General features: G+C 41.2%; 1 protein-coding gene across 1 annotated transcript; it reads left to right on the top strand.

Annotated features, from left to right (window-relative positions):
- The first annotated feature begins 2,724 nt into the window (after positions 1 to 2,724).
- LOC135477997 (coiled-coil domain-containing protein 177-like) lies at positions 2,725 to 20,032 on the top strand. The gene is made up of 17 exons (XM_064758244.1): positions 2,725 to 3,006; positions 3,610 to 3,791; positions 4,098 to 4,212; positions 4,530 to 4,637; positions 6,368 to 6,464; positions 7,003 to 7,077; positions 7,473 to 7,662; positions 7,870 to 8,055; positions 8,345 to 8,464; positions 9,423 to 9,476; positions 10,757 to 10,882; positions 12,034 to 12,107; positions 12,376 to 12,483; positions 14,562 to 14,664; positions 15,519 to 15,628; positions 16,303 to 16,411; positions 19,280 to 20,032. The coding sequence occupies exons 2-17, from the start codon at positions 3,627 to 3,629 to the stop codon at positions 19,460 to 19,462; spliced, it is 1,923 nt and encodes a 640-aa protein (XP_064614314.1). The 5' UTR covers positions 2,725 to 3,006; positions 3,610 to 3,626; the 3' UTR covers positions 19,463 to 20,032.
- Positions 20,033 to 26,087: the final 6,055 nt, after the last annotated feature.

The following is a 26,087-nucleotide window of genomic DNA, read 5'->3' as shown; positions in this document are numbered from 1 at the left end:
GTAAAGCTGGTGCTTCACCTGAAATTATCACCAAAAAAAAAAATAAATAAATAAATTCATTTATGAACAATTAAACACCTAACTTAGGCAACTCACTATGGTCCAAAATCTTGCTGAGTATAGGATGCAATCAAAAATTCATAAACATCAATGCTGGCCGAAAAATATGAATGGTTTATAGTGGGGGGGGGGGGGGGGGTTGTCAGGGTTAAGGCAAATCAGTTCCACTAAGCGGGCTGAGATTAATGTTAAATTAATGTTAATAAAGATATTACTCATCCTAATCATTGTATATGCCTTAAAATATTATGATAATATGTAAGTTTACACAGGTTTATATCAAATTCAACTTGTGTTGATACTATTCAATGGCATTCATACTCCTCACAGCGCATGTTTCGCTCTCTATATTGACTTTACATCACTGCCACCAGTAGACAAGCTTGACACTTGTAGTATGTGCATTGCATGTAGGCTTGTTTGAGCTTAACCTCATCACTTATCAGCATACATCAATAAAATTGTTTCAGGTGTCCATTAGAATCATAGTGTGCATATTTTAGATGAAGGGAATGCAAGTGTATCAATTATACATGTAGTCAAAGACACGGGAGAGTGTTTTCTGTTGGTTAGGGTGCTAGTGGGCTGTAATGACCCAGGATCCTCTCACCAATGCACTCCGCTGGGAGTCCACCTATTCAGCAGTATGTGGGAAGGTCTGTCAGCAACCTGTGGATGGTCATGGATTTCCCCCTGTTTTCTCCCACCATAATATTGGCCACCGTCCTATAAGTGAAATATTCTTGAGTACTGTGTAAAAAACTAGTCAAATAAATAAATAAATAAACAAGAATGCTTTCTGACATCACTTCCTGCCTCATCACCATGACCCCCAGTGACCTCAGCATTGTTACAGATTCTCTACAAAATTTGCTTGTGGTGGCAGTGATGTAAAGTGACGCATGCACTGTAAGGAAGATGAGTGGCATTTTGCTTATAATTAATATCATATTTGAGTTCAAGTTTTCTGATATGGCTATGCCATTACTACTCTTAAGTACAAATGTATAGGGCCTATTCTGGATTCAGGTTCTCAGGAGTTGCCCCTGAGGGCGCTTGAGCACCGGAAATTGGGATGAGAATCCTGGCGGTGATCGGCCTTCGCATAGTTACATAAGTGTTGGGCAAATGTAGCGCGTTCTCAATCAACACATCCATGACGAATTTTGTTTTGAGTCAAATGTGAAGAAAGTCATCATATTATATGGTGTTCTAGATATGTACTCAGTACATGTGAGTGCTTAATGCCAGAAGATGTACACTGTTTAAATCAAAAGGATCATACTGATAAAAACTAAACTGAGATTAGGGCTCCAGTCTTGACATGTCTTTTTGGGTGGAGATGGGTAGGGGGTTGTCGTACCAGTTCTTAATCCGATTAGCTTTAATCTCATAAAGCCATTTTGTCACGTTAGTGGTAAAGACATGTTCAACCATATCAACTACGACCAGTACAACAACTTAGCCTAGGCCCTATATCTCTCTACATTTCGGTGTTTCCTCTCCATGAAGTTTAAATCAAAAACGGATTTCATATAGCTCTATATTTCATAAATAGTCCTTACATGGATAATTTATTTATTCCTTGACTTTGAATTTGTGAGAGACCGATGACTTGCTCATAAAAACCTACGGTATGCACATGTTAGGCCCTATGCCAGTGTGTTCCCGGGTAGCCTGTGTTTTAGGCCCACGGTAAACTCACATTGTGACACATGTTCGGGATAATGCTTAGTGTAATCTAAATAAACTACTGACATGCGTGGATATGGCCACAAAAGATAAGAACTCAAATAAGTCATAAGCAAAGACAGAGAAGATTCTTTTTTTAATTGAGGACATGCTCCATTCACCCAACACTTCTGTAAGAGAAAGCCATTCACCACCAGGATTCTAACCCCAATTTCTGGTATTGTGTGAGCGGCCCCACCTGAATCTGTAATAGGGCCTACAGAAAAGGGATAAAATATCAAGCAAAAAACAAGTACTGCTTTAGATAACAACTATACAGAAACTGTTGAATTTCAGATAAACAGTCTGATGGCTAAGTCTGATAATATCAGATACCCAAACGTTAAATTGATTTACATGCGCGGAAAATGCTCAGTTACGTAGAGAAGTAGGCCTACATTCAATTTTGGGAGCCTGTCGAGCCCGTTTTGCGAAGCAGTCGTAACTTCCTCCTAGCACAATGTCCATGGCAACAGTTACTATAGTAAATGCGCCCGACGCTACAGATGCGAAAGCATAACGAGATGGGGATGTGCACAAGAAAATGGTTAGTTCTTCGCGACCCGTCATACTTTATACGACTTCTCCTGAATATGACTGTCAGAAATATAATAACAGCCATCTTGCACATATTTAACGATTAGTCTGCAACAACAACACTCAATGAACGCTACCACAATCTCACTCATCAAATGTAACAATGCATGCACAGCCAGAAAACGGCATCAGTTCATTTAGAGGGACGTTTGAAAAACACTTGCTAATATTCCATGAATGACACCTTGTCCTAACAACTCACCATGAGCCAAAGGAAATGTCAGAAATTCGTGTTGTCTGCTATTTTAGAACTTCACGGAAGACGAAACCGAGGCTGACTTTTCTGAACTTCCGGTTGTCAACAAGCAGGTCCGCGAGTTTTGCCCGGGACACTTTAAACGCAAAATGAACCCTACCTTTCTCCTTTGAGAGGCAAGACACCGCTTCAAGGATAGAAACAAAACAAATCCTTTCAAATGCACAGATGATCGTGCCTTGCGTACATGCTCGGCTGTGAATGAATCAAAGTGCCTGGACAGATCTTGCGCCTGGAATTTGAACAATAACAGCGGGTGCTTGTCAACAAGACTGAACACGTTGTACCGGCTAGCTGCACAGGGATATGTCAGTCACATCCACAGCCAGTTAAGGCTGTCCGACTGTCAAAAGAATAAGATTGTAAGTACGAAGGCATGTAAATGTCTGCTGGTTTGAATTTATTTGAACCGAAAAGACCACGGGAATGACAGTACATGCAATATGTGCTTTCACTGTTTCCATGTATGGCTGCTCTAACATGCACTTGTTATTGACACTTCCACTCCACAAGCCTTCCTTCATACTTATCGTCACTGTAGATGTTTGGCTATTGCTGTTATAGACCAAATAATTTGCCACTCGTGCTGTAAGTTTGCCTGCTACTGCATTTGCAGATTTTTATGTAACTAATGCAGTGTGTGTCTTGATGTTGCAAAATCCTTGTCGTGAATTATATTTTTCCGAACTTTTCACCCATTCCCCGCTTCATACTAAACTGGGATTAAGATACATGGAGGTGACACGAATGTGTGATCTGCTAGGCAGTCTACAGATTTAGAACTATTTCCTAATAGCTTATGTTTTTATTTACAGAGGTGAGAGGCACCACAATCATTGCACTGTGCTGACATGCTAACCACCTTGGCCATGGAGGGTCCAAGATAGTGGATGATAGAACACCCAGTACAGTTTTAATCGCATAAAGAATATAATTAAATTCCTTGCTATGTTCTCTGTTTGCAGTTTTGCTGTAGCAAGAAATGCCTCCAGTGTCAGAGTGTTATCAGGATATCATGGACTCACTGGGTTACAACTTTCAGCTAAAGCTGGATCTTCACAATTTTGAAGACCCTCGATATGAAGACAGCAAATATGTGCTGACTAGCCCAAGGTCTCTCGAAGCGTGCTCTAGAATGCAGATAAAGGTGAATGTTTTTTTGTTTTGTCGAATATGAAGAGAGATGAAATTATCCTACACATATATTCAGGTCCAAAGTTGTTTTTTGACCTGTATTCATTCAAGCTCAAGAAATAAAGATACTGGTCTGGAAGAACGTTTTTATAACTTTGATTCCCTGCCTCATGACAGACGTTCGATATGAGTATCGTAATGTTGACATTTATGTAGGGCTACACGTACCTGTATTAAACTGAAGAGATCTCTTACCTGTACTTTGTGCTTATTTCCCCATAATAACAGTGTGCATTGTTTTCCTGTGTTTTCGCTGCAGCCAGTGGACCTGTTGTACAAACCCTTGGCCGACTTTCAGGAGGAGTTGTTGCCGCAAGACGTTCCCCTAAGGACGATATTCAATATCTACGATGACCACGAACAGGACAGACAGCGTATGTTGGTTTGCCTGGACTGCTCTGAGGTCCTTGGTGACAACAAGCAGTCATGTGGGAAAGTTTCCTTTAATTGTTCATTACTGTAATTCTTTTCTTATATGTGACCTCTGGTGTGCTTTTTTCAGGCAGCATACACATGTGACTGTAAGGTGCAGTTTGTCTTCTCTGACATGTAGTCCTCATGAAGAACGCATGTATATCTTTACTTTTCAGAATAAAATGAGAGATAAATGTAATTTTTTTGCTTTCAGCGCTATTATTATCTGTCCCCAAAATTACGGTAATTACAGCATTGTTCATATTTCGTTCATTAGGAAAGTTACGGCGCTGTAGAGAGGAACGAAGAAGCATCGTTGAGGGAGACGGTGATCAAGATTATCCCTCAGTGACAATGTCCAGATACAGCAGGCATGATGGCGCAGGTAATGTCATCTGTTCCATGTTCACAACGTTCAGTTTGCTGAGAGGTTTTCACCGCAAGGGCTAGCTTGTGTCTGAAACGTAAGGTTGGCCTTTATAAAGCAGGGGTCGGTATGTTTGGTTATCCACTCGTTTTCAAGAGCTCAAAATAAAACTGATGAACTCAAATCATCACAGAGATGACGTATCATCACTTTGTATAATGCAAACATTCATAATTTCAAACACATAAATTTGACAGTTTGTTGTATTTTATTCTCTTTCATATTCTTTTACAATGATATAATTGAGATCTGATACATTGGATACCTTAAAATTATATTGGATGACCTCAGCTTTCGTTTAGGTCATCACTTTGAAGACCTCGAAATATCAACGATTTTGACACCTGATAAGCACACTGAGATGACTGAGGACTCAGTCCTTATGGTTCCTTAAGTCTTCATACACTTACAAAAGTAAATGGTTAAATGTGTTGTTTTTGAATTAAGTTATGAAGACAACCAAATGACATCCCAATGCAAGATAGCATGGCTGCTTTACGGTATGGTAGGGCTACTTGCCTGCCCTTTAACATGGTAGTATTTGTGTTTAGATCAAACTACATGCAGAAAATAATTACTTTTACAATATTGTGAACCAATGCCCACAAGATGTCATAGTTCAGCAGATATATCTAATCCTGTTTACTTAATTTTCTGTAGTCTGTATACCACGCCATGTTAAAACTGACAGATTGAACCTTCCTTGCTGTATAGCAACAACATCATGTCACGAAGGGATGGCACTTTGTTGTCGCAACATAGTATCCTGAAACCCACATAATGAAGCAACTTTCTTCAACCAGTCATTAAGACATAGTACATTTAGGATTGTGCTACCCCTGAACCAAAATGCCTGGAATCAAATTTTTTCATAATACTAGGAATCATGCTTACATCAGTGATGATGTTTTACAAATATGAAAGACAATTGTTTTTGGGGATGAAATAATAAATATCAGGGTTGAAATCTAAGGACAAAGTTTATATATAATAGAGGGTCCAATTTTCCTAACCCTGAACATCTGTTACTTGACTTTAAACCCTCTTCATGACAGATAGCTCTCACCCAAAATTTATAGAGTATGTGCTCTTTTTGTCACCTTGCATTAGGCTCTTTTAAAAATTCCCATGTTTAGAATAAATTAGATATGAATTCTTACTGGTATTGTATTGAACATGTGTCATCTTGTTACATTTCCATGTAGATGATGTGAGTGATGTAGAAAATGTAAGTGATGTTGGGTGATGGGTCTCATGGTGTGTTATAATAAATCTCTTTACTGCTCCTCTAATATGCAGGTTCCTTGATTTTCTTGTGCTCTGAATTCTTTGCAAAACCAAAATATTTTTAATTCCCTCATGATGATGGTCTGATTTTTTAGCATCTCTGTTGAATCTAGCTGAGTCTGTGTTGACTACAATATTGAACACATAATGATATGGAATGTTGAATGTACATGACTCCAGTGATGGCGGTACCATTTTTCTTCATGCTATTGTTCACATGTAGTTTGGCCCGACTCCAGTGACATTCAGAGTTTTTTGTGCTTTGATGCCTCTTGTTTCTTTTTGAAGTCAAAAAATTATTTTATTTATTTATATTTCAATTTAATTTTTTTTATGGAATGTCTGAAGTTTGCAAAGCTCTTCATGAAGTGAAGCTGGTAGTTTTTGTGGTGTGATTACAGAGTCTACTGGGGAAGAGGGACGAGCACAAATGGAGAGAACCAAGTGGGTGTCATCCATCGGGCATCAGCGTGTGAGTCGTCAGGAGCTAAATCAGAGGTAACTCTTACATGTACTGGGGTGGTTGGCGAATATTCTACATTTTGCAATATACATGTGTTTCAATTGTTTGACATCATTATATGACGCAGTCAATAAATATTTATAATGTTTCGTCCTAATTTCTGTATATGTTCGAAACATTTAAAGCATTTTTTTTTTACTTTGCTTGCACAAAGGTGGTTTATGTCACACCTTGAGGATCTGCTTTGGAGTCCAGTAACAGGGAAAGCAATTAAATACTGTAAAGTACAAAACTCATGACTTGCTACCAAATCCTAGTTGAATTTTACATATGATGTTTTTTGTTTAAATGTTTAGCTGGTTTGAAAGTGCCTTGTCTTTATCATTTTTTGATTTGGGATCGTCATTCTTTATTTACAAGTACTTGTTGACAGTCTAAATTATGAACTTTTCAACTTTAATTTTAACAGGATATTATCCTCTTTCTTTTTTGTAAATGTTTCAGTTTATCATTTTTGTCTTTGATCCCCTCAATATTGCTTGTGTAGCACACGGTGATAATAACTTTTAACAGGGCCAAACAGATGTATGATGATAGCAGAAGAGTGAGCCCAGTGGCCTCCAAATTGAGTCAAAGACGCAAGAAACGGTGAATATTCAGCTGTCATTAAACTGATTATTATTATGAGTATAATATTTCAGATTATGTATTTAATCAAATTTGGTCTGCAAAAATAGTAATTACTATGAGATTACATGTTTATGTAATTTACACAAATGTGAAAGTGTTATTTTCAGAAAAGAAGAAGTGATCACTCTTCGGCACACATCTTGTTACATTGGACCTAGCAAAGCATACAGTTTAGTATTTGTACACGTAGTTTCCATTGTTTAAAAATACTTGAATTGCGAAATGTATGTGTTGATATCACCAGTGTGTTTTTGTTTCTGATTCCAAGATTAAAGTCACATAAAAAGATTAAAGCTGATGTCTGCATGTGATAAATAATTGAGTAAAGGAAGATTCTGGTCTGTTACTTTTAGTTTGAAAAGGGGGAATACCCCATCCTTGAAGAAAGAACAGATGTTGAACATCAGCAGAAACTCTAATCAAGCAAAGCTGAGTACATCATACGGTAGTCACCATTTGTCTGAGAGTCAGCCAATTACAAACCCTAAACTACGACACGCTCTTAAAGGGTCAGACATGGTGCATGCAGAGATCCCCAAAAAAGTAAGTGTGAGGTTGTCAAATAGTCAAATAATTCTCATTGTCACAGATTTACAGTTCATTGTCTTTTAAAACACTCCATGTCCCTATCATTCATCTTAAGTTGCTACTAGTTACTACTATGCTGACCATTATTATTTTGATATCCGGTTATAAATCACTAAGCAAAGAAACAAACAGGCTACCAAATGTTATAATGTGGGATTTCAGGATGAGAAGATTCTGGAGTTGATGATGTCTAAGGGAGAAGAGGAGATCAAGTTCCACGAAGACCGACAGGCAGCGAGGTTATCCTGGGACGAGGAGCGCCGGCGGCAGCTGGCCTTTCAGAATCAGGCAGAGACCAAGCGGAGGCAGCACCTGGCCAGGGACAGACAAGAGTGGGAAAATCGGAGGGTGAGTCCATGGTCATCTTTAACTGCTAAACTTATTTTCATACAAACTATTATTTTTACATTTTTAAAGATTCTTTTTTTTATGTGATTATAATTCAAATCTTTCCCTGGGTACGACAAACCCTGGCAAACTTTACACTCAGTGATACATTTTTCTCGTCTACAAAATGGGCTGAACATTGAGGCCAGGAGGTGTAAACTCGAAATAATTTTCTGCTTTTATCAGTGTTTAACTTTTGTAGAAGTGTAATTCTGTATGCTGGCTGTGACATGCTTCTTTCTTGGTACAGGAGGAGCTTTTGGCTGAGAGGTCAAGACTGGACGAAACCACTCGTGAGACAAGAGAGAAAAGTATAGACAGTAAATTACGCCATAGCCAGACCTTGAAAGACCAGTGTGAAATATCAAAGGTCAGTGTGAAAGGCCATTTGTCAAGGAATGTTAAATTTGGCTTTGTTACCGTAAATGGGGTTAGCATTGTCCTCTTACCTGCGTGTTATGGCGACCAGGCCGGTGAATCCATGCGACTGTTATGAACACCTGTCCGTGCATCTGTTCCACCTCATTTCAACGATCATTTTTATCAACACAAAGCATCACCCAGCCCAACCCCCTCCCATTCTTCACCCCATTCACCCCATTCACCACTCACCCCTGTTGCAAAGCATACCCCAGCTGTGCCATTCGTCATTCTTGTTTTAGACTTCTTATGAAACCTGAATTAGAAATGCAAACAAGCACTTCAGATTGTCAGCTTTGTTTTGTTTTCTCTGATATTAAAACGATTGATGCTTACGTCATTCATTTTTGAATTCGATTTTCAGTCATAAAAAGTAAAGGATGCTCCCTTAAAAATTCACGTATGGAACAGTTTTCCTGTTTTGTTTTTTTTTTCCTAAAAGCAGTTTGGATTTGAATGTAAAGAAGTTGGAGATGTATATAATTTTGAGACCTATTTCTCTGTTGGTGTTACAGTAGCAAACCTACATGCATGATTGGTTGACAGGACACTCCACAAAATATGGTTTACAAGCATAGGAAGTTGATTGGTTAACAGGACACTCCACAAAATATGATATACAAGCATAGAGAGTTGATTGGCTGACAGGACACTCCAAAAAATATGGTGTACAAGCATAGAGAGTTGATTGGTTGATAGGACACTCCAAAAAATATGGTATACAAGCATATGGAGTATGTCCAGAGCTGTAATGACTTTGGCACTTTTCAAATGGTCCCACGTAACCGGTGAAATCAGCCATGTCAGTTTGCCTCAGTTATGGTATTTTTCTGTCTGTTCACATAAATGCTTAAATAGTAGCAACTTTCATTATTTTTGGACTGTGCATGTGTGCTCTTCAACTTCAGCTCATTCAAATTGAAGAAAAGAAGAAGAAAGACAGTGATAGGAAGAAAATTCAGGTAGGTATACACATAGTGTTATACATGACATGATCTTTAAATCTTCAGCTTTCATATCAAATGAGAGGAGATGTTCAAGTGCAGCACACTAATACATGCCCAGGCAGTTACTTGGATGTGTTGTCAAATGCAGCAGACTAATACATGCCCAGGCAATTTCTCAAATATGTTGTCAAATGCAGCAGACTAATACATGCCCAGGCAATTTCTCGGATATGTTGTCAAATGCTGCAGACTAATACATGCCCAGGCAATTTCTCGGATATGTTGTCAAATGCAGAAGACTAATACATGCCCAGGCAATTTCTCGGATATGTTGTAAAATGCTGCAGACTAAAACATGCCCAGGCAATTTCTCGGATATGTTGTCAAATGCAGCAGACTAATACATGCCCAGGCAATTTCTCGGATATGTTGTAAAATGCATCAGACTAAAACATGCCCAGGCAATTTCTCGGATATGTTGTCAAATGCAGCAGACTAATACATACCCAGGCAATTTCTCAAATATGTTGTCAAATGCTGCAGACTAATACATGCCCAGGCAATTTCTCAGATATGTTGTCAAATGCTGCAGACTAATACATGCCCAGGCAATTTCTCGGATATGTTGTCAAATGCTGCAGACTAATACATGCCCAGTCAATTTCTCGGATATGTTGTCAAATGCAGCAGACTAATACATGCCCAGTCAATTTCTCGGATATGTTGTCAAATGCTGCAGACTAATACATGCCCAGGCAATTTCTTGGATATGTTGTCAAATGCTGCAGACTAATACATGCCCAGTCAATTTCTCGGATATGTTGTCAAATACTGCTGACTAATACATGCCCAGGCAATTTCTCGGATGTATTGTCAAATGCTGCAGACTAATACATGCCCAGGCAATTTCTCGGATATGTTGTCAAATGCTGCAGGCTAATACATGCCCAGGCAATTTCCTGGATGTGTTGTCAAATGCAGAAGACTAATACATGCCCAGGCAATTTCTCGGATATGTTGTCAAATGCTGCAGACTAATACATGCCAGGCAATTTCTCGGATATGTTGTCGAATGCAGTGGTATTCATCACATACGTGTAATGAAAATAACTTCCAGTTGGTGTGAGCAACACCTCTCAAAAGGTATTCCCCTCTGATGTGCTTATTGTATGGGTTATCTCCCTTGGTTTAGATGCCAGAAACAGATTAACATTTTTGAAAATACACTTTGTTAATAGCGTGTTCAGACTGAACTGTTGTTGTTGAACATATGCTGTTCACTAAAATCCCACCAGGAGCAGAATCGGAATGCACTAGAGGCTGAAGAGCAGGAGATGAGAAAACTGGTGAAGGAGAGGCAGAGACAGGTTCTGGGAGAGGCTGAAAACAGGCGTGAGAGCAGGCTGATAGAGGATGTGGAGGTAGGCCAGGGGTATGTCAGAGACATGTACTGGGGAGGCTGTAACCAGACAGGAGAGCAGGCTGATAGAGGATGTGGAGGTAGGTCAGGGGTATGTCAGAGACATGTACTGGGGAGGCTGTAACCAGACAGGAGAGCAAGCTGATAGAGGATGTGGAGGTAGGTCAGGGGTATATCAGAGACGTGCTGGGGGAGGCTGTAATCAGACAGGAGAGCAGGCTGATAGAGGATGTGGAGGTAGGTCAGGGGTATGTCAGGGACCTGTCCTGGGGAGGCTGTAACCAGACAGGAGAGCAGGCTGATAGAGGATGTGGAGGTAGGTCAGGGGTATATCAGAGACACGTGCTGTGGAGGCTGTAACCAGACAGGAGAGCAGGCTGATAGAGGATGTGGAGGTAGGTCAGGGGTATATCAGAGACATGTGCTGGGGGAGGCTGTAACCAGACAGGAGAGCAGGCTGATAGAGGATGTGGAGGTAGGTCAGGGGTATATCAGAGACATGTGCTGGGGGAGGCTGTAACCAGACAGGAGAGCAGGCTGATAGAGGATGTGGAGGTAGGTCAGGGGTATATCAGAGACATGTGCTGGGGGAGGCTGTAACCAGACAGGAGAGCAGGCTGATAGAGGATGTGGAGGTAGGTCAGGGGTATATCAGAGACATGTACTGGGGGAGGCTGTAACCAGACAGGAGAGCAGGCTGATAGAGGATGTGGAGGTAGGTCAGGGGTATATCAGAGACACGTGCTGGGGAAGCTGTAACCAGACAGGAGAGCAGGCTGATAGAGGATGTGGAGGTAGGTCAGGGGTATATCAGAGACATGTGCTGTGGGAGGCTGTAACTAGACAGAGAAGAGGACATCATTGCTGTTGATAAGATAGGATACAGAACAAATTATATATGCAGACTACCAAAAATTACCAGTTTAATACTGACTGAATTTATTGTGCTGAGAATTTTAGAACATTAAAATATATAAACGATGTTAATGTAAAAGATTCACTGATAGCGATGAAGTGATTGGCTTATTGTACTGAATTACCTTGATACATCTATTTTTTTTACATTGGCATACTTTTCCATTAGCATACTTTCATAAATGGAAATATAGTGAATATTAGTTTGAATATTATAAATTTGTGTATTTTCTACAGAGACTTAAGCTGGAAAACAACCATAGACAGAAAGAACATGACCTCAGGAAGAAATATATGCAGAGTGCTAGCAGGTAATGTGCATTCTGCGGGTGCATCCTGCAGGGCTATGATCTCAAATAACTGTCCAAATGTCAAATGTTGCAATAATTTATTGATGGATTTGTGTAGTCAGGATTTTTTTATTGATTTGATGACAGGCAGGTTTATGGGTAGAAGAAGCCAAAAAATGATCAGGAATTCATTGTATATTAACCTCCTCTGTTTTGTAATAATTTTGTGAAATAATTTTGAAGAAACTCTGTCAGAATCCCAGTGACATTGAGGTGTTATTTGTTTCAGCCTGGAGACAGAACATCTGAGATCTTCCATTGACAGCAAACACAGCAAGGCCATCTCTAAGTATGAGGAGCTCCAGAATCAGCGAAATATCCAACTGAGGCATAGCCAGTAAGTGACGAAACTGTGCCCACATATATGTAAACGTAGAGGTCTGTTTTTCTGGCCACTTTCCTATTGAGGTAATCAGTCATTGCCAATCAGAATAAGTACATGTAAGAGCCACTAACCTACCAATAGCCACAATCAGTATTAAAGGTGGAGAAAACTTAAAAATGACATAAAGTTCAGATGAAAGAGTTTGAAAAGTTATTCCTAAATGTGGCCTTCAATATTTTTTCTGTTTTTTCCTCATGGAGAAGACACTCGAAAATAATTTTTGTGATCATGGTTATTTGTGACCACCTTTTGGTATTTATAGTCTTTGTTTAATAATATTATAAATGAGGATGTAACACAGGTTTGATAAATATTTTTGCGCTAGAATTTGCGATAGAATTTGTTCTTTTCAACTAACAAGTGTATTAAACCTCAATTCGGATCATATTTATATTTTTAATATGTTCATAAGTATTATCATAATTTAGGTTAAAAGCATATCTTTTGATATAAACAACAAAAACCCACCATACAAAAATATTTTCCAATACCCTTTTCTCTTGTAAAAAAAAAATCCAAAAAAAATATTAAAAATCATATTTGCAAATAAGTTTTGATGCTCTTTCATCTGATTTTGGCATCATTTTTGTCTTTTCTTCTCCATAAAATGTGCGGTGCTAAATGCTCTCAACAATATTGATATATGCTTTATTGTGACTTCCGATGTAAGCCTTCAAAAGCTGATTCAGTCGGCCAGAAAATATGATGGAACATATTTTACTGTTTGCTTTATGCTAATAAAAACATGTAGTAATTAGAAAATTTGGCATAATTTTGTTTAATGCACACGATGCAAACAACTTTATTATATATATTGATAATTTGAAAGACATTAATGTCCAAATTTTAAATCATTGTCTTTTTAGTTAGCTGTTTTGGCAAATCCATTTCAAAATTATGTCCCTTAATTTGTTTCCTTAGAGCAAATTTCTCAATCAGACATTTTTGTGCTTGACAGATGGGAGCTGCTCATAATGTTTAATTATAGAACATTTCTTGTGACCTATTTCTAAATAAATTAATAAATATTTCAGCTTGTAGTGAGGGGATTACCAATAACTTTGTTGTATAATTTATGTATATGGTAGTCATCAGAAAGAACAAAAGGTCCACACGTAATTGTTATGTGGCCTGAGCATATCAAATGACAAGATAAAGTAGTGTTCACTCCTGGACATACTTGCAAGAGTTATCCCCCTTGTTCTAATTTATGAAGCATTCATGTGCATATATACCATAGAAATGTCCCGTCGTTATGAAAGTACAAACACAATCTAACTTGCTGTTGTGAAAGTACAAACACAACCTAACTTGCTGTTGTGAAAGTATAAACACAACCTAACTCGCTGTTGTGAAAGTATAAACACAACCTAACTCGCCGTTGTGAAAGTACAAACACAACCTAACTCGCCGTTGTGAAAGTACAAACACAACCAAACTCGCCGTTGTGAAAGTATAAACACATCCTAACTCGCCGTTGTGAAAGTACAAACACAACCTAACTCGCCGTTGTGAAAGTACAAACACAACCTAACTCGCTGTTGTGAAAGTACAAACACAACCTAACTTGCCGTGATGAAAGTACAAACACAACTTAACTCACTGTTGGGAAAGTACAAACACAACCTAACTCGCTGTTGTGAAAGCATAAACACAACCTATCTCGCTGTTGTGAAAGTACAAACACAACTTAACTCACTGTTGGGAAAGTACAAACACAACCTAACTCGCCGTTGTGAAAGTACAAACAAAACTATAACTACATGTGAAAAAAAATCTTTTTGGGTGTGACCCGACCCTTTCGCTACAGCTAGCTTTGGTTTGTAGACTAGATCTTTTGTTTATCCTTGCTGATGAAAAATTTTTTAAAAATTGACAATTAGAGAAAAAAATTCAAACTTGTATCAAAATCCAAATAAAACCTTTTCAGTAGCCCCCTTTTCTTGAAGCGGTATGCCCAACGACTATATTTTTAAAGATGGGCTGAATTTTAAGATGGCTTAAAGTGAAGTTTGCATCTTATCTTTCAGGCATGATAGAGAGAAGAAACAAAGGCTAGTGAAATTGAACCAGAAGCAGCGAGATGGCGAGATGGAGCAGTGGAGGCAGAGCCTGTGTCAATACAGACAGTCTGTAAGTCCTGCAGATTCTGGGGTGTATGGAGTTAGTGGCTTTCTGGTCCACGGACCATGTCTGGCTAACTTTGTTCTTAAGACAACCCCTTTTTCAGTTTAGTGGCAAGGCCTCACTGGTCTCAGATCGTTAATGTGATGGAGTTCAAATCCAGGTCTTGCTGTTTCAGCTGCAAGTGAAAATTTTGGCCAGGTACCTGGCTGGTCACTCCACTCACTGGTTTACTCAACCCATAAGACTTGACCACTGTCATCTAACTGATGAATTCTTGCAATCTTGGCTATATAGCACCATTTGTACAATGCCTCTCCTCAAACTGTGTAAACAAGCTGTTGCTCAGATATAAATTACTCTCTTAAAGTAATTTGGGTGAGCTATCACTATACTAGTGTAAGCAATTAGATATTTGGCGGCACATTGTCTTTGTATCTGGGAATTACCAAAAATTGCTATGTTTGGATTTGTTTTACATGAACAGGCATTTAACTGTACCATGATACTTATACATGTTACGTCACTGGACTATTTGTACCTTAATGAGTAAACAATTGGGGCAAAGTAGATGGCTTTTTTTTCCCCATTATTGAATTAAACAAGTGGTACATATGTGAACTGTCAGCAAACGTATAACTCGTTAGCAATACCTCAACCCAGGTTTCCATGATTACTGATTAGACATAAACGGGGTTGTCCGCTCTACCCTCCAGATGAGAGAGAGTTGAGATGATACTGGTTGTCCCCACGGCATCACTATCAATGGATTTCTTGTCTGACTTTCTTATAGTCTGGGGTGAATCAGAAGCAAAATCATTCTGTGTAATATACAGAAATTGCTTCTATTATTTTTTACTCAGCTGGAAGGTCGAGTGTCTGATGCTGTGAACAGAACAAATCAGCTGAAGGTGGAAAAAGCTGCAAGGGATAGACGGGAAAAAGAGCAGATGCAGAAAGCGAATATTAAAAAGTGAGTGCAAAATAAATGTAGACTGTAAAGTGTGAGTTTGATTGTTCGTAGAACTTTGGCGACTGTACATTGTAAGTGATCGATTACACATACGGTGCCATTTGAGCAGCCTTGTGTCCATAGAAGCTCACTTCTACCCGTATGGCATGTACGTTTGTTGGTTATTTACCAAAGGTGGGTGGTTTACCGTGAGCATATCAATTTACTCCCCCCATGAAACTAACTGCCACAATATGTTTCAATCAACAATCAGGAACAATAAGGAACAGTTGTTTGACCCAAAGTTACCTGGTTATCTTGTTTTCCTTTTGATCCTGGCTGATGAAAAGAAATACTAATCTACGTTACTTTTTCCTGATGAGGTCAGGTGAGGCCCTGTAATGTAGATGAATCGGGTCAAGTCAGGCAGCACAGGTATATCTGTGGATGAATCGGGTCAGGTCAGGCCCTATAATGTGGATAAATCAGGTCAGGTCAGGCCCTCTAATGTGGATGAATTGGGTCAGGTAAGGCCCTACAATGTGGATGAATTGGGTCAGGTCAGGCCCTATAATGTGGATGAATCTGTCAGGTCAGACTCTTTAATGGGGACAAATCAATCAGAATCAGTCAGAATGTGCAAAATGCAAAACTTTAGGTGAAATGTGGTATATGTGGAATGCTGTGTGTTACAGAGTAGCTGAGGAAGTGGACTTATGGAGACAGAGCACACAGACACTGCTGGAGGTGAAACACAGGAAGGTGGAGGACCTACAGACAGAGAGGCAGGCCACTGTAAACCAGGTATGTGCTGTCAGTGTAGGAAGATAAGTCTGTGAGGCAGTAGGTCCCTCAAATATAACAAGGAAAGGCTGGCTGTCAGGCTGGAGGTGCCTCAGGTATGACTGTGGAAGGGTGGCTGTCAGACTGGAGGTACCTCAGGTATGACTGTGGAAGGGTGGCTGTCAGACTGGAGGTGCCTCAGGTATGACTGTGGAAGGATGGCTGTCAGGCTGGAGGTCCCTCAGGTATAACTGTGGAAGGGTGGCTGTTATCCTGGAGGTCCCTCAGGTATATCTGTGGAAGGGTGGCTGTCAGGCTGGAGGTGCCTCAGGTATGACTGTGGAAGGGTGACTGTCAGGTTGGAGGTCCCTCAGGTATGACTGTGGAAGGATGGCTGTCAGGCTGGAGGTCCCTCAGGTATGACTGGAAGGCTGGCTGTCAGGCTTGAGGTCCCTCAGGCATAACTGTAGAAGGGTGGCTGTCAGGCTGGAGGTGCCTCAGGTATAACTGTGGAAGGATGGCTGTCAGGCTGGAGGTCCCTCAGGTATGACTGTGGAAGGGTGGCTGTCAGGCTGGAGGTCCCTCAGGTTTGACTGTGGAAGGGTGGCTGTCAGGCTGGAGGTGCCTCAGGTATGACTGTGGAAGGGTGGCCGTCAGGCTGGAGTTCCCTCAGGTATGACTGTGGAAGGATGACTGTCAGGCTGGAGGTGCCTCAGGTATGACTGTGGAAGAGTGGCTGTTAGGCTGGAGGTCCCTCAGGTATAATTGTGGAAGGGTGGATGTCAGGCTGGAGGTCCCTCAGGTATAACTATGGAAGGGTGGCTGTCAGGCTGGAGGTCCATCAGGTATGACTGTGGAATGGTGGCTGTCAGGCTGGAGGTCCCTCAGGTATAACTGTGGAAGGGTGGTGTCAGGCTGGAGGTGCCTCAGGTCTCCATAAATCCACTTCCACAGCCTGTGGAAGGCTGACTGTCAGGCTGGAGGTCCATTAGGTATCACTGGGGAAGGATGGCTGTTGGCTGTAGGTCCATCAGGTATAACTGTGGAAGGATGGCTGTCAGTCTGGAGGTCCATTAGGTATCACTAGGGAAGGGTGGCTGTCAGGCTGGAGGTCCATCAGGTATAACTGGGTAAGGGTGGCTGTCAGGCTGGAGGTGCCTCAGGTATGACTATGGAAGGGTAGCTGTCAGGCTGCAGGTCCCTCAGGTTTGACTGTGGAAGGCTTGCTGTCAGGCTGGAGGTGCCTCAGGTATGACTGTGGAAGGGTGGCTGTCTGGCTTGAGGTCCATCAGGTATAACTGTGGAAGGCTGGCTGTCAGGCTTGAGGTCCCTCAGGTGTAACTGTGGAAGGCTGGCTGTCAGGCTGGAGGTGCCGCAGGTATGACTGTGGAAGGGTGGCTGTCTGGCTTGAGGTCCATCAGGTATAACTGTGGAAGGCTGGCTGTCAGGCTTGAGGTCCCTCAGGTGTAACTGTGGAAGGCTGGCTGTCAGGCTGGAGGTGCCGCAGGTATGACTGTGGAAGGCTGGCTGTCAGGGTGGAGGTTCCTCAGGTATAACTGTGGAAGGGTGGCTGTCAGGCTGGAGGTCCCTCAGGTATAACTGTGGAAGGGTGGCTGTCAGGCTGGAGGTCCCTCAGGTATGACTGTGGAATGGTGGCTGTCAAGCTGGAGGTCCATCAGGTATAACTGTGGAAGGGTGGCTTTCAGGCTGGAGGTCCCTCAGGTATAACTGTGGAAGGGTGGCTGTCAGGCTGGAGGTCCCTCAGGTATGACTGTGGAAGGGTAGCTGTCAGGCTGTAGGTCCCCTCGGGTATAACTGTGGAAGGGTGGCTGTCAGGCTGGAAGTCCTTCAGGTATTACTGTGGAAGGCTGGCTGTCAGGCTGGAGATGCCTCAGGTATGACTGTAGAAGAATGGCTGTCAGGCTGGAGGTGCCTCAGGTATGACTGTGGAAGGGTGGCTGTCAGGCTGGAGGTCCCTCAGGTATCACTGTGGAAGGCTTGCTGTCAGGCTGGAGGTCCCTCAGGTATCACTGTGGAAGGCTTGCTGTCAGGCTGGAGGTCCCTCAGGTATCACTGTGGAAGGCTTGCTGTCAGGCTGGAGGTCCCTCAGGTATGACTGTGGAAAGGATGGCTGTCAGGCTGGAGGTCCCTCAGGTATAACTGTGGAAGGGTGGCCATCAGGCTAGATGTCCCTCATGTTTAACTGTGGATGGCTGGCTGTCAGGCTGGAGCTCCCTCAAGTATAAGAGAGGAAGGCTGGTAGTGTACAGCAGGATCTGTCAGCTTCCTTGAGCCATAAAGCATACCAATGTCTTATAAGTGAACGAGTCCCATGGTCACACATCCACACTAGAGTCAAATAAGTAAACAAATAAATCAGATCTTATTGCTTTAAAATGTTACTCCAGTTTGAATGTGGAAGTGGCATATTTTTTAACCCCGTGAGATAGCGCTAGTGTGAAGGGAGACCTCTAGGGTCCAGAAAGGATTGTACTGTAACGTCTACAGCATTACAGTGTATCAGTTTCTATTGTCCCATTGAAACTGGGTCGAGATATTAAAATAATGTGATGGAAATCAACAGAGCCATGGTTTTGTGCAATCTTCTCAAGGCTTTCAAAAGGGATTTCTGATAAGTTACAGAGATTACTCTTTTACGTATATTGTAATATAAATAGCTCAGAGATGATATTTAACTGACATGCAGGTAGCATTTTTAGTTGCCGCTAAGCAGCCTTGATCTTTCAGTATGTTGGTTGGTCTGTCAGTTTTAGACATGCTTTGTTACCCAGTGATTCACTTAAGCAGGTATTGCAAATTTACACCTCTTCATTTGAGAAAGTAGGAGTTAAGACTTTGACATATTTTGTTTCACCCATGTGCTTGTAGACTCGTGCCATGGCCCACGCTTCAGAATGCCTAAGAGACGAACTCCGGAGGAAATATGCAGCTGACAGTTTTGACAAGAAAGTCCAGAAAGTGGAGATGTTTAACCAGCTAGGTTTGGGATTGTTGGGAAAAACAGATCATGGGAAACACAAACCCCAAGTTACATTGGCTGAAAGCAAGTGACGTTAAGTTATATTTATATTTACATTTGACATTTGTATATACTTTTATAAGTATATACAGTTGCTTTTTTAGTTTGTAAATGGGTCATTGATTAACCCCAAGACAAAATTTCCTGAAAGCAACTGATGTTCGGGTATTTTTATATGTTTATATACGTAAATACAATTGTATTTTTAGTATGTAAATTGATCACTGATTTGTACCTGTATGGTGTTGTTGTTTATATGACCGTGTCGGATAACAACACTTAACGTTTTACCGTTTTTATTTGTATACAATTGTTATGAACTAGTTTATTAATGAATAATGTATATATACATATACTGTTATTAGTTTACACTTTTTTGTATGAGGTGATACTTGGTATTTTGATAGATAATTATTGATCACAACAGATGATATCATTCTGTCCAATATCGGCCCACATCAGTTTAGCCTGTGTTTGTTGTACTTTTGTACTCCACACATTTTACGATACTTTAACTCTATTCTTCTTTGATGTGGACAGTTTTATGTCAATGTAATAAATATATAAGTTACAACATTGTGAAAAGAAGTTGAGTAAAGCCGTGTCCCCCATTTTCTGTAATAAAATCTGGGATACATCACATGTTGTTTGTTAGCATGGTGCTGTGGGTACCTGTATTTGTTGCATATCAGTGCATGTAGCTATGCAGTGAATATTTTGATTGTCCTGTCCCCCATAGCCGGTTCATTGATTTCAGTCTCATGTAAAGGGAACCGGGCCCAGTTTATAGCAAGATTAGCCATATCATGGCTGTAATGTTGCTATGGTACTGGCAATTCAGAAGTGAATTGATCTCACTGAAGACATTCCGTCCTCTCAACAAGAAAAATGGTTGCATATGTCTAAACTATTACAGTTTTTGACAGCTGTCATCTTGTCCATGACAGTCTGTCATTGGACAGTCTGCACGTTCAGAGCTGAGGGAACGTTATTCCCTGTTGACAATACACAAAGTCCTTGATGATGTCCAATTTGCACATTTTGATTCTTCAGTAACTCATCGTGACTGTCATACACTGTGAGTGTCAAATCTCTTCAGAGGTGAATTACTGGACATATACACAGCATTCCTTTCAGTTGTCGTTTTTGTTTGTCAAAGTGCGCAGAGTTGATACAGACCCTCATAGGAGAAGGTAGACCGGAGGTTAAAGGCTCTGTGTCCGCATTGACCTATGCAAGCAACTAACCATTTCCATCGTTAGAAATGAATGCTTCCTCTAAATATCAAGAACAGAATTAGATTTTGGTACCACGAAAGGTAAATCGAATTTCGGAAAATGGGACCGTCTACTTAGGAGGAGGGGCCTCCGCGGCCGAGAGAGTTAACTCGCCAGCGCGGCGCAATGACCCAGAAGCCTCCCACCAAGACGGTCGCAGTGAGTTCAAGTTAAGCTCATGCTGGCTTCCTCTCAGGCCGTTCGTGGGAAGGCCTGTCAGCAGCCTGCGGATCGTCGTGGGTTTCCACCGGGCTTTGCCCGATTTCCTCCTGCCACAATGCAGACCGCCGTGGTATAAGTGAAATATTCTAGAGTGCGGCGTAAAACACTAATCAAATAAATAAATGAATATTAGAAGGATAGTGTCTTTAGTTTAGCCCCCGAAGCACACAAGCTGGGCACAATTATACTGCAAAGCAGATGACATTACTTTTCATTTGTTTAACTTATTTGTTTGTTTGTTTATTCACCCCAAAAAGTATAGATATACACATAAGAGTAAATTAAACACACAAAATAGAATAATCCATATCTTGTATGCTGTTAAGAATTGACTGAAGATGACCCTTGTTATCAATAATATAGAAGTAAATCGATATAGGTACAAAGAAAGATGAAACCAGTGCCTTTATTTTTTGCAAAGCGGAAAACTGACAGTGCGTAAATAAATACGTCCAGTCTTCTTCAGCGAGGGGGCTCAGTTGGTTAGAGCTCTAGCGCCGCATAATGGCCCAGGGGCCTCTCACCAATGCGGTCGCTGTGAGTTCAAGTCTAGCTCATGCTGGCTCTTCTCCGGCGTACGTGGGAGGTCTGTCAGCAACCTGTGTATGCTTGTGGCTTTCCCCCGGGCTCTTCCCGGTTTCCACCCACCATAATGCTGGTCGCCGTGGTATAAGAGAAATATTCCTGAGTACAGCGTGAAAAGCCAATGAAATGAAATAAATAAATAAATCAAACGAGCGAAACTGTCGTGTAACTACAGAAGTGATGTTTAAATGAGAGTAAATGACTGTTTTATTATGAATGCTCATAGAAAGATTTTTTGAGGGTTTTATGACATCGTACTGGGATTTCATTGGTTTTCAGTCAATACTCCAAATTTCGCTTTTATGACGGCAGAGCCAATTTTGGGTCATCGTTTGGGCAAATATAGTCTTTTCGTACCGTCCTTCGTTTTCGGAAGGATTATAATAGCAAGGAAATAATCACATATCAACATGTATCGTAAAAATAACACTTCTTTCAAGGAAAAGTTACGGACGTTATACGGAACAAGGTTTGAAAGGCTAACGCTTTCCTGGAATCTGAGCCAGAATGCTGCGGCGAAATGATGTAATATTTCGTTGTCCAGGGCCCGATTGGCCATGTGCAGTCCATTTACGGGCCATGTGCGACAATTATAGGTTTCTGCAATTACTGGTGGATTTCACCATGGAGCCTTATTCTAGCATTAGACATTGTGTAAGACTGTGTATGGAATTGTCTATCTTCCCAGATTTCCCAAACCGTGAACCTGACCAACACGTAGAGACACTACGCTTACGCACAAAGCAAAATACTATTCAAATCAGTATTAATAATGTTTATTGGTAAGGATGGCAACGTATGTAGGTGCCACACAAAATGTAATGTGCGCCGTGTAGGTGGAACACAAAATGTAATGTGCGCAGTGGAGGTGCCACACAAAATATAATGTGCGCTGTGTAGATGCCACACAAAATGTAATCTGCGCAGTGTAGATGCCACACAAAATGTAATGTGCGCCGTGTAGGTGTCACACAAAATGTAATGTGCGCTGTGTAGGTGCCACACAAAATGTAATGTGCACAGTGTAGGTGCCACACAAAATGTAATGTGCGCCGTGTAGGTGGAACACAAAATGTAATGTGCGCCGTGTAGGTGCCACACAAAATGTAATGTGCGCCTTGTAGGTGGAACACAAAATGTAATGTGCGTCGTGTAGATGTCACACAAAATGCAATGTGCGCCGTGTAGGTGGAAAACAAAATGTAATGTGCGCCGTGTAGATGCTACACAAAATGTAATGTGCGCCGTGTATGTGCCACACAAAATGTAATGTGCGCTGTGTAGGTGCCACACAAAATATAATGTGCACAGTGTAGATGCCACACAAAATATAATGTGCGCAGTGTAGATGCCACACAAAATGTAATGTGCGCCGTGTAGGTGGAACACAATATATAATGTGCGCAGTGTAGGTGGAACACAAACTGTAATGTGCGCCGTGTAGATGCCACACAAAATGTAATGTGCGCCGTGTAGCTGGAACACAAAATGCAATGTGCGCTGTGTAGGTGGAACACAAAATGTAATGTGCACAGTGTAGATGCCACACAAAATGTAATGTGCGCCGTGTAGGTGGAACACAAAATGTAATGTGCGCTGTGTAGGTTTAACACAAAATGTAATGTGCGCAGTGTACATCCACACAAAATGTAATGTGCGCCGTGTAGGTGGAACACAATTTATAATGTGCGCAGTGTAGGTGGAACACAAAATATAATGTGCGCAGTGTAGGTGGAACACAAAATATAATGTGCACTGTGTAGATCCCACACAAAATGTAATGTTCGCCGTGTAGGTGGAACACAAAATATAATGTGCGCCGTGTAGATGCCACACAAAATGTAATGTGCGCCGTGTAGATGCCACACAAAATGTAATGTGCGCAGTGTTAGTGCCACACAAAATGTAATGTGCGCCGTGTAGGTGTCACACAAAATATAATGTGCGCCGTCTAGGTGGAACACAAAATATAATGTGCGCAGTGTAGGTGCCACACAAAATGTAATGTGCGCCGTGTAGATACCACACAAAATATAATGTACACAGTGTAGATGCCACACAAAATATAATGTGCACTGTGTAGGTGGAACACAAAATATAATGTGCACAGTGTAGATATCACATAAAATGTAATGTGCGCCGTGTAGGTGGAACACAAAATATAATGTGCTCAGTGTAGGTGGAACACAAAATGTAATGTGCGCAGTGTAGATGCCACACAAAATATAATGTGCGCTGTGTAGGTGAAACACAACATGTAATGTGCGCCGTGTAGGTGGAACACAAAATGTAACGTGCGCTGTGTAGGTTGAACACAATATATAATGTGCGCCGTGTAGGTGGAACACAAAATATAATGTGCGCAGTGTAGGTGGAACACAAAATATAATGTGTGGCGTGTAGATGTCACATAAAATGTAATGTGCGCAGTGTACATGCCACACAAAATGTAATGTGCGCCGTGTAGGTGGAACACAAAATATAATGTGCGCAGTATAGGTGGACCACAAAATATAATGTGCGCCGTGTAGGTGGAAAACAATATATAATGTGCGCAGTATAGGTGGAACACAAAATATAATGTGCGCAGTGTAGGTGGAACACAAAATATAATGTGCACCGTGTAGATGCCACACAAAATGTAATGTGCGCCGTGTAGATGGAACACAAAATATAATGTGCGTCGTGTAGATGCCACACAAAATGTAATGTGCGCTGTGTAGATGCCACACAAAATGTAATGTGCGCCGTGTAGGTGGAACACAAAATGTAATGTGCGCAGTGTACATGCCACACAAAATGTAATGTGCGCCGTGTAGGTTGAACACAAAATATAATGTGCGCAGTGTAGGTGCCACACAAAATGTAATGTGCGCAGTTTTTGCCGTTCTTACTGTGAACTGTTTTAAGAAACAAAGTATATTTCCTTTTCTGTTCTCGTATATTGCTATAGTAGATAAGCTTTACCTAATACATACCATTTTATAAGCGTTTCCTACAAAAAAAAACATTGCAGTTTTGTACATGTGCGTTGTGTTAGACCTAGCTTGTTTAATAGTGTTGCTGTTTTTCGTGACGTGCGGCTACTCGCCCCTAACCCCCAGCCTCACCCCCATCTTGACAGTGTTCGGAAATAATTTGCGAGTGCTTACATCTTTACAAGGCATATAAGTGGCTCAACATTTTCATGGTGCAAAGAAATACATGTCAGAGTTTGGCCAAAACGGTAGATCCATGGTTCAGTCCCCGAATCGATTCGTAGCAGAGTCTTCAACATTAGTAGTCTTGCATCTACCACGCTTTGCTCTCAACAGAAGAGGAATGGTCCAAATGCTAGTCGACCTGATGTGGCGGGTGTCTTGTCTGGTATCTTCGACATGGCGTTCCTCCACGGCAGCACTATAAATGTGATGGCATTGGGTCCAGCCTGCTACGAGACACCATGGTGATTTCACCGAAATGATATTTAACGACATTAAAGCCCAGTTAGGCAAATAATCACTACGGTGTTATTCCTGGTTTCTATTTTGCTGTGTATGATTCTATAGTTGAGCGCTCGACAGTGCAACAAGGACGCCGGTAATATACTGGATATCTAGAATGCGCAAAACTCCGGATACGGCCAGAATTCCCGTCCACAGTAATAAAATCCCCATAAAACTTGTTAAAACTTCCGAGGGAAAATATTGCACAGTTCTCTGGAAAAAAAGTACGATGTATAATACATGCGCATTCTAAACAAATCAAAGGCATTCACCGAGGAATTAGTTTTGCAAGGTCCATGACAGAATTAACGTGTAGCCACATAGGGATTCTCTATACTACGTACGTTCCTCATCAAGATTTAATCCGCTGTCTTAATAAGCTGAATGTTCTGGTGTTTCAAAAGACAGGCCACCATTTCGTAAATTTCAGAGCTCACCAGGCATTTTCTAGTTCAAAACCCTTAGCATGTTATCATTCTTGAGATGTTGCTCGACTTATAAAACTCGAATTACTAATGTGGGTGTCCCATGCAGTGGGTTTTAACTGTGCTCCCCTGTTAGCGGTGCTTCATAAAGCATGATCCTTTACGCTAGCCAAACGTTATATAAACTGTACATGTATTTTTTTAATTGCTGTTTTATGCCGTACTCAAATATATTTCACCTATACGTCGACAGCCAATTTTATGGTGGGAGGGAACCGCACGGAGCCCATGGGACACTCACGACGACCCGCAGGCCTTCCCAAATACGTCTGTAGAAGGAGCCAGCATGAGCTGGATTTGATCCGACATCGATCGTACTTGTGAAAGGCTCTTGGGTCATTGTACTCTGTTAACACGCTATCCACCAGGCCACACAGACGCCCTCTTGTGGTACATAAACCCCTGTGTATCCCAGTTCGCTGGAATCACAGGAGATTACTGATTCCACGAGTGGTACACTGAATTTCTGGATTTTCCTCTTTCGCTGATTGCACGACTAAAGAGATGACTTCAATTTTAACAAACTATTTATGGATGACAATATACCAGGAAGCTAAGCGTTAATGTTGTAGCCAATGATTTACTATAAAGCACCTCCATTCA

Source organism: Liolophura sinensis, chromosome 11, assembly GCF_032854445.1.
Source record: "Liolophura sinensis isolate JHLJ2023 chromosome 11, CUHK_Ljap_v2, whole genome shotgun sequence".
NCBI lineage: Eukaryota > Metazoa > Mollusca > Polyplacophora > Chitonida > Chitonidae > Liolophura > Liolophura sinensis.
Note: the sequence above shows the minus strand (reverse complement) of the source record. Positions and strands in the feature narration are given on the sequence as shown.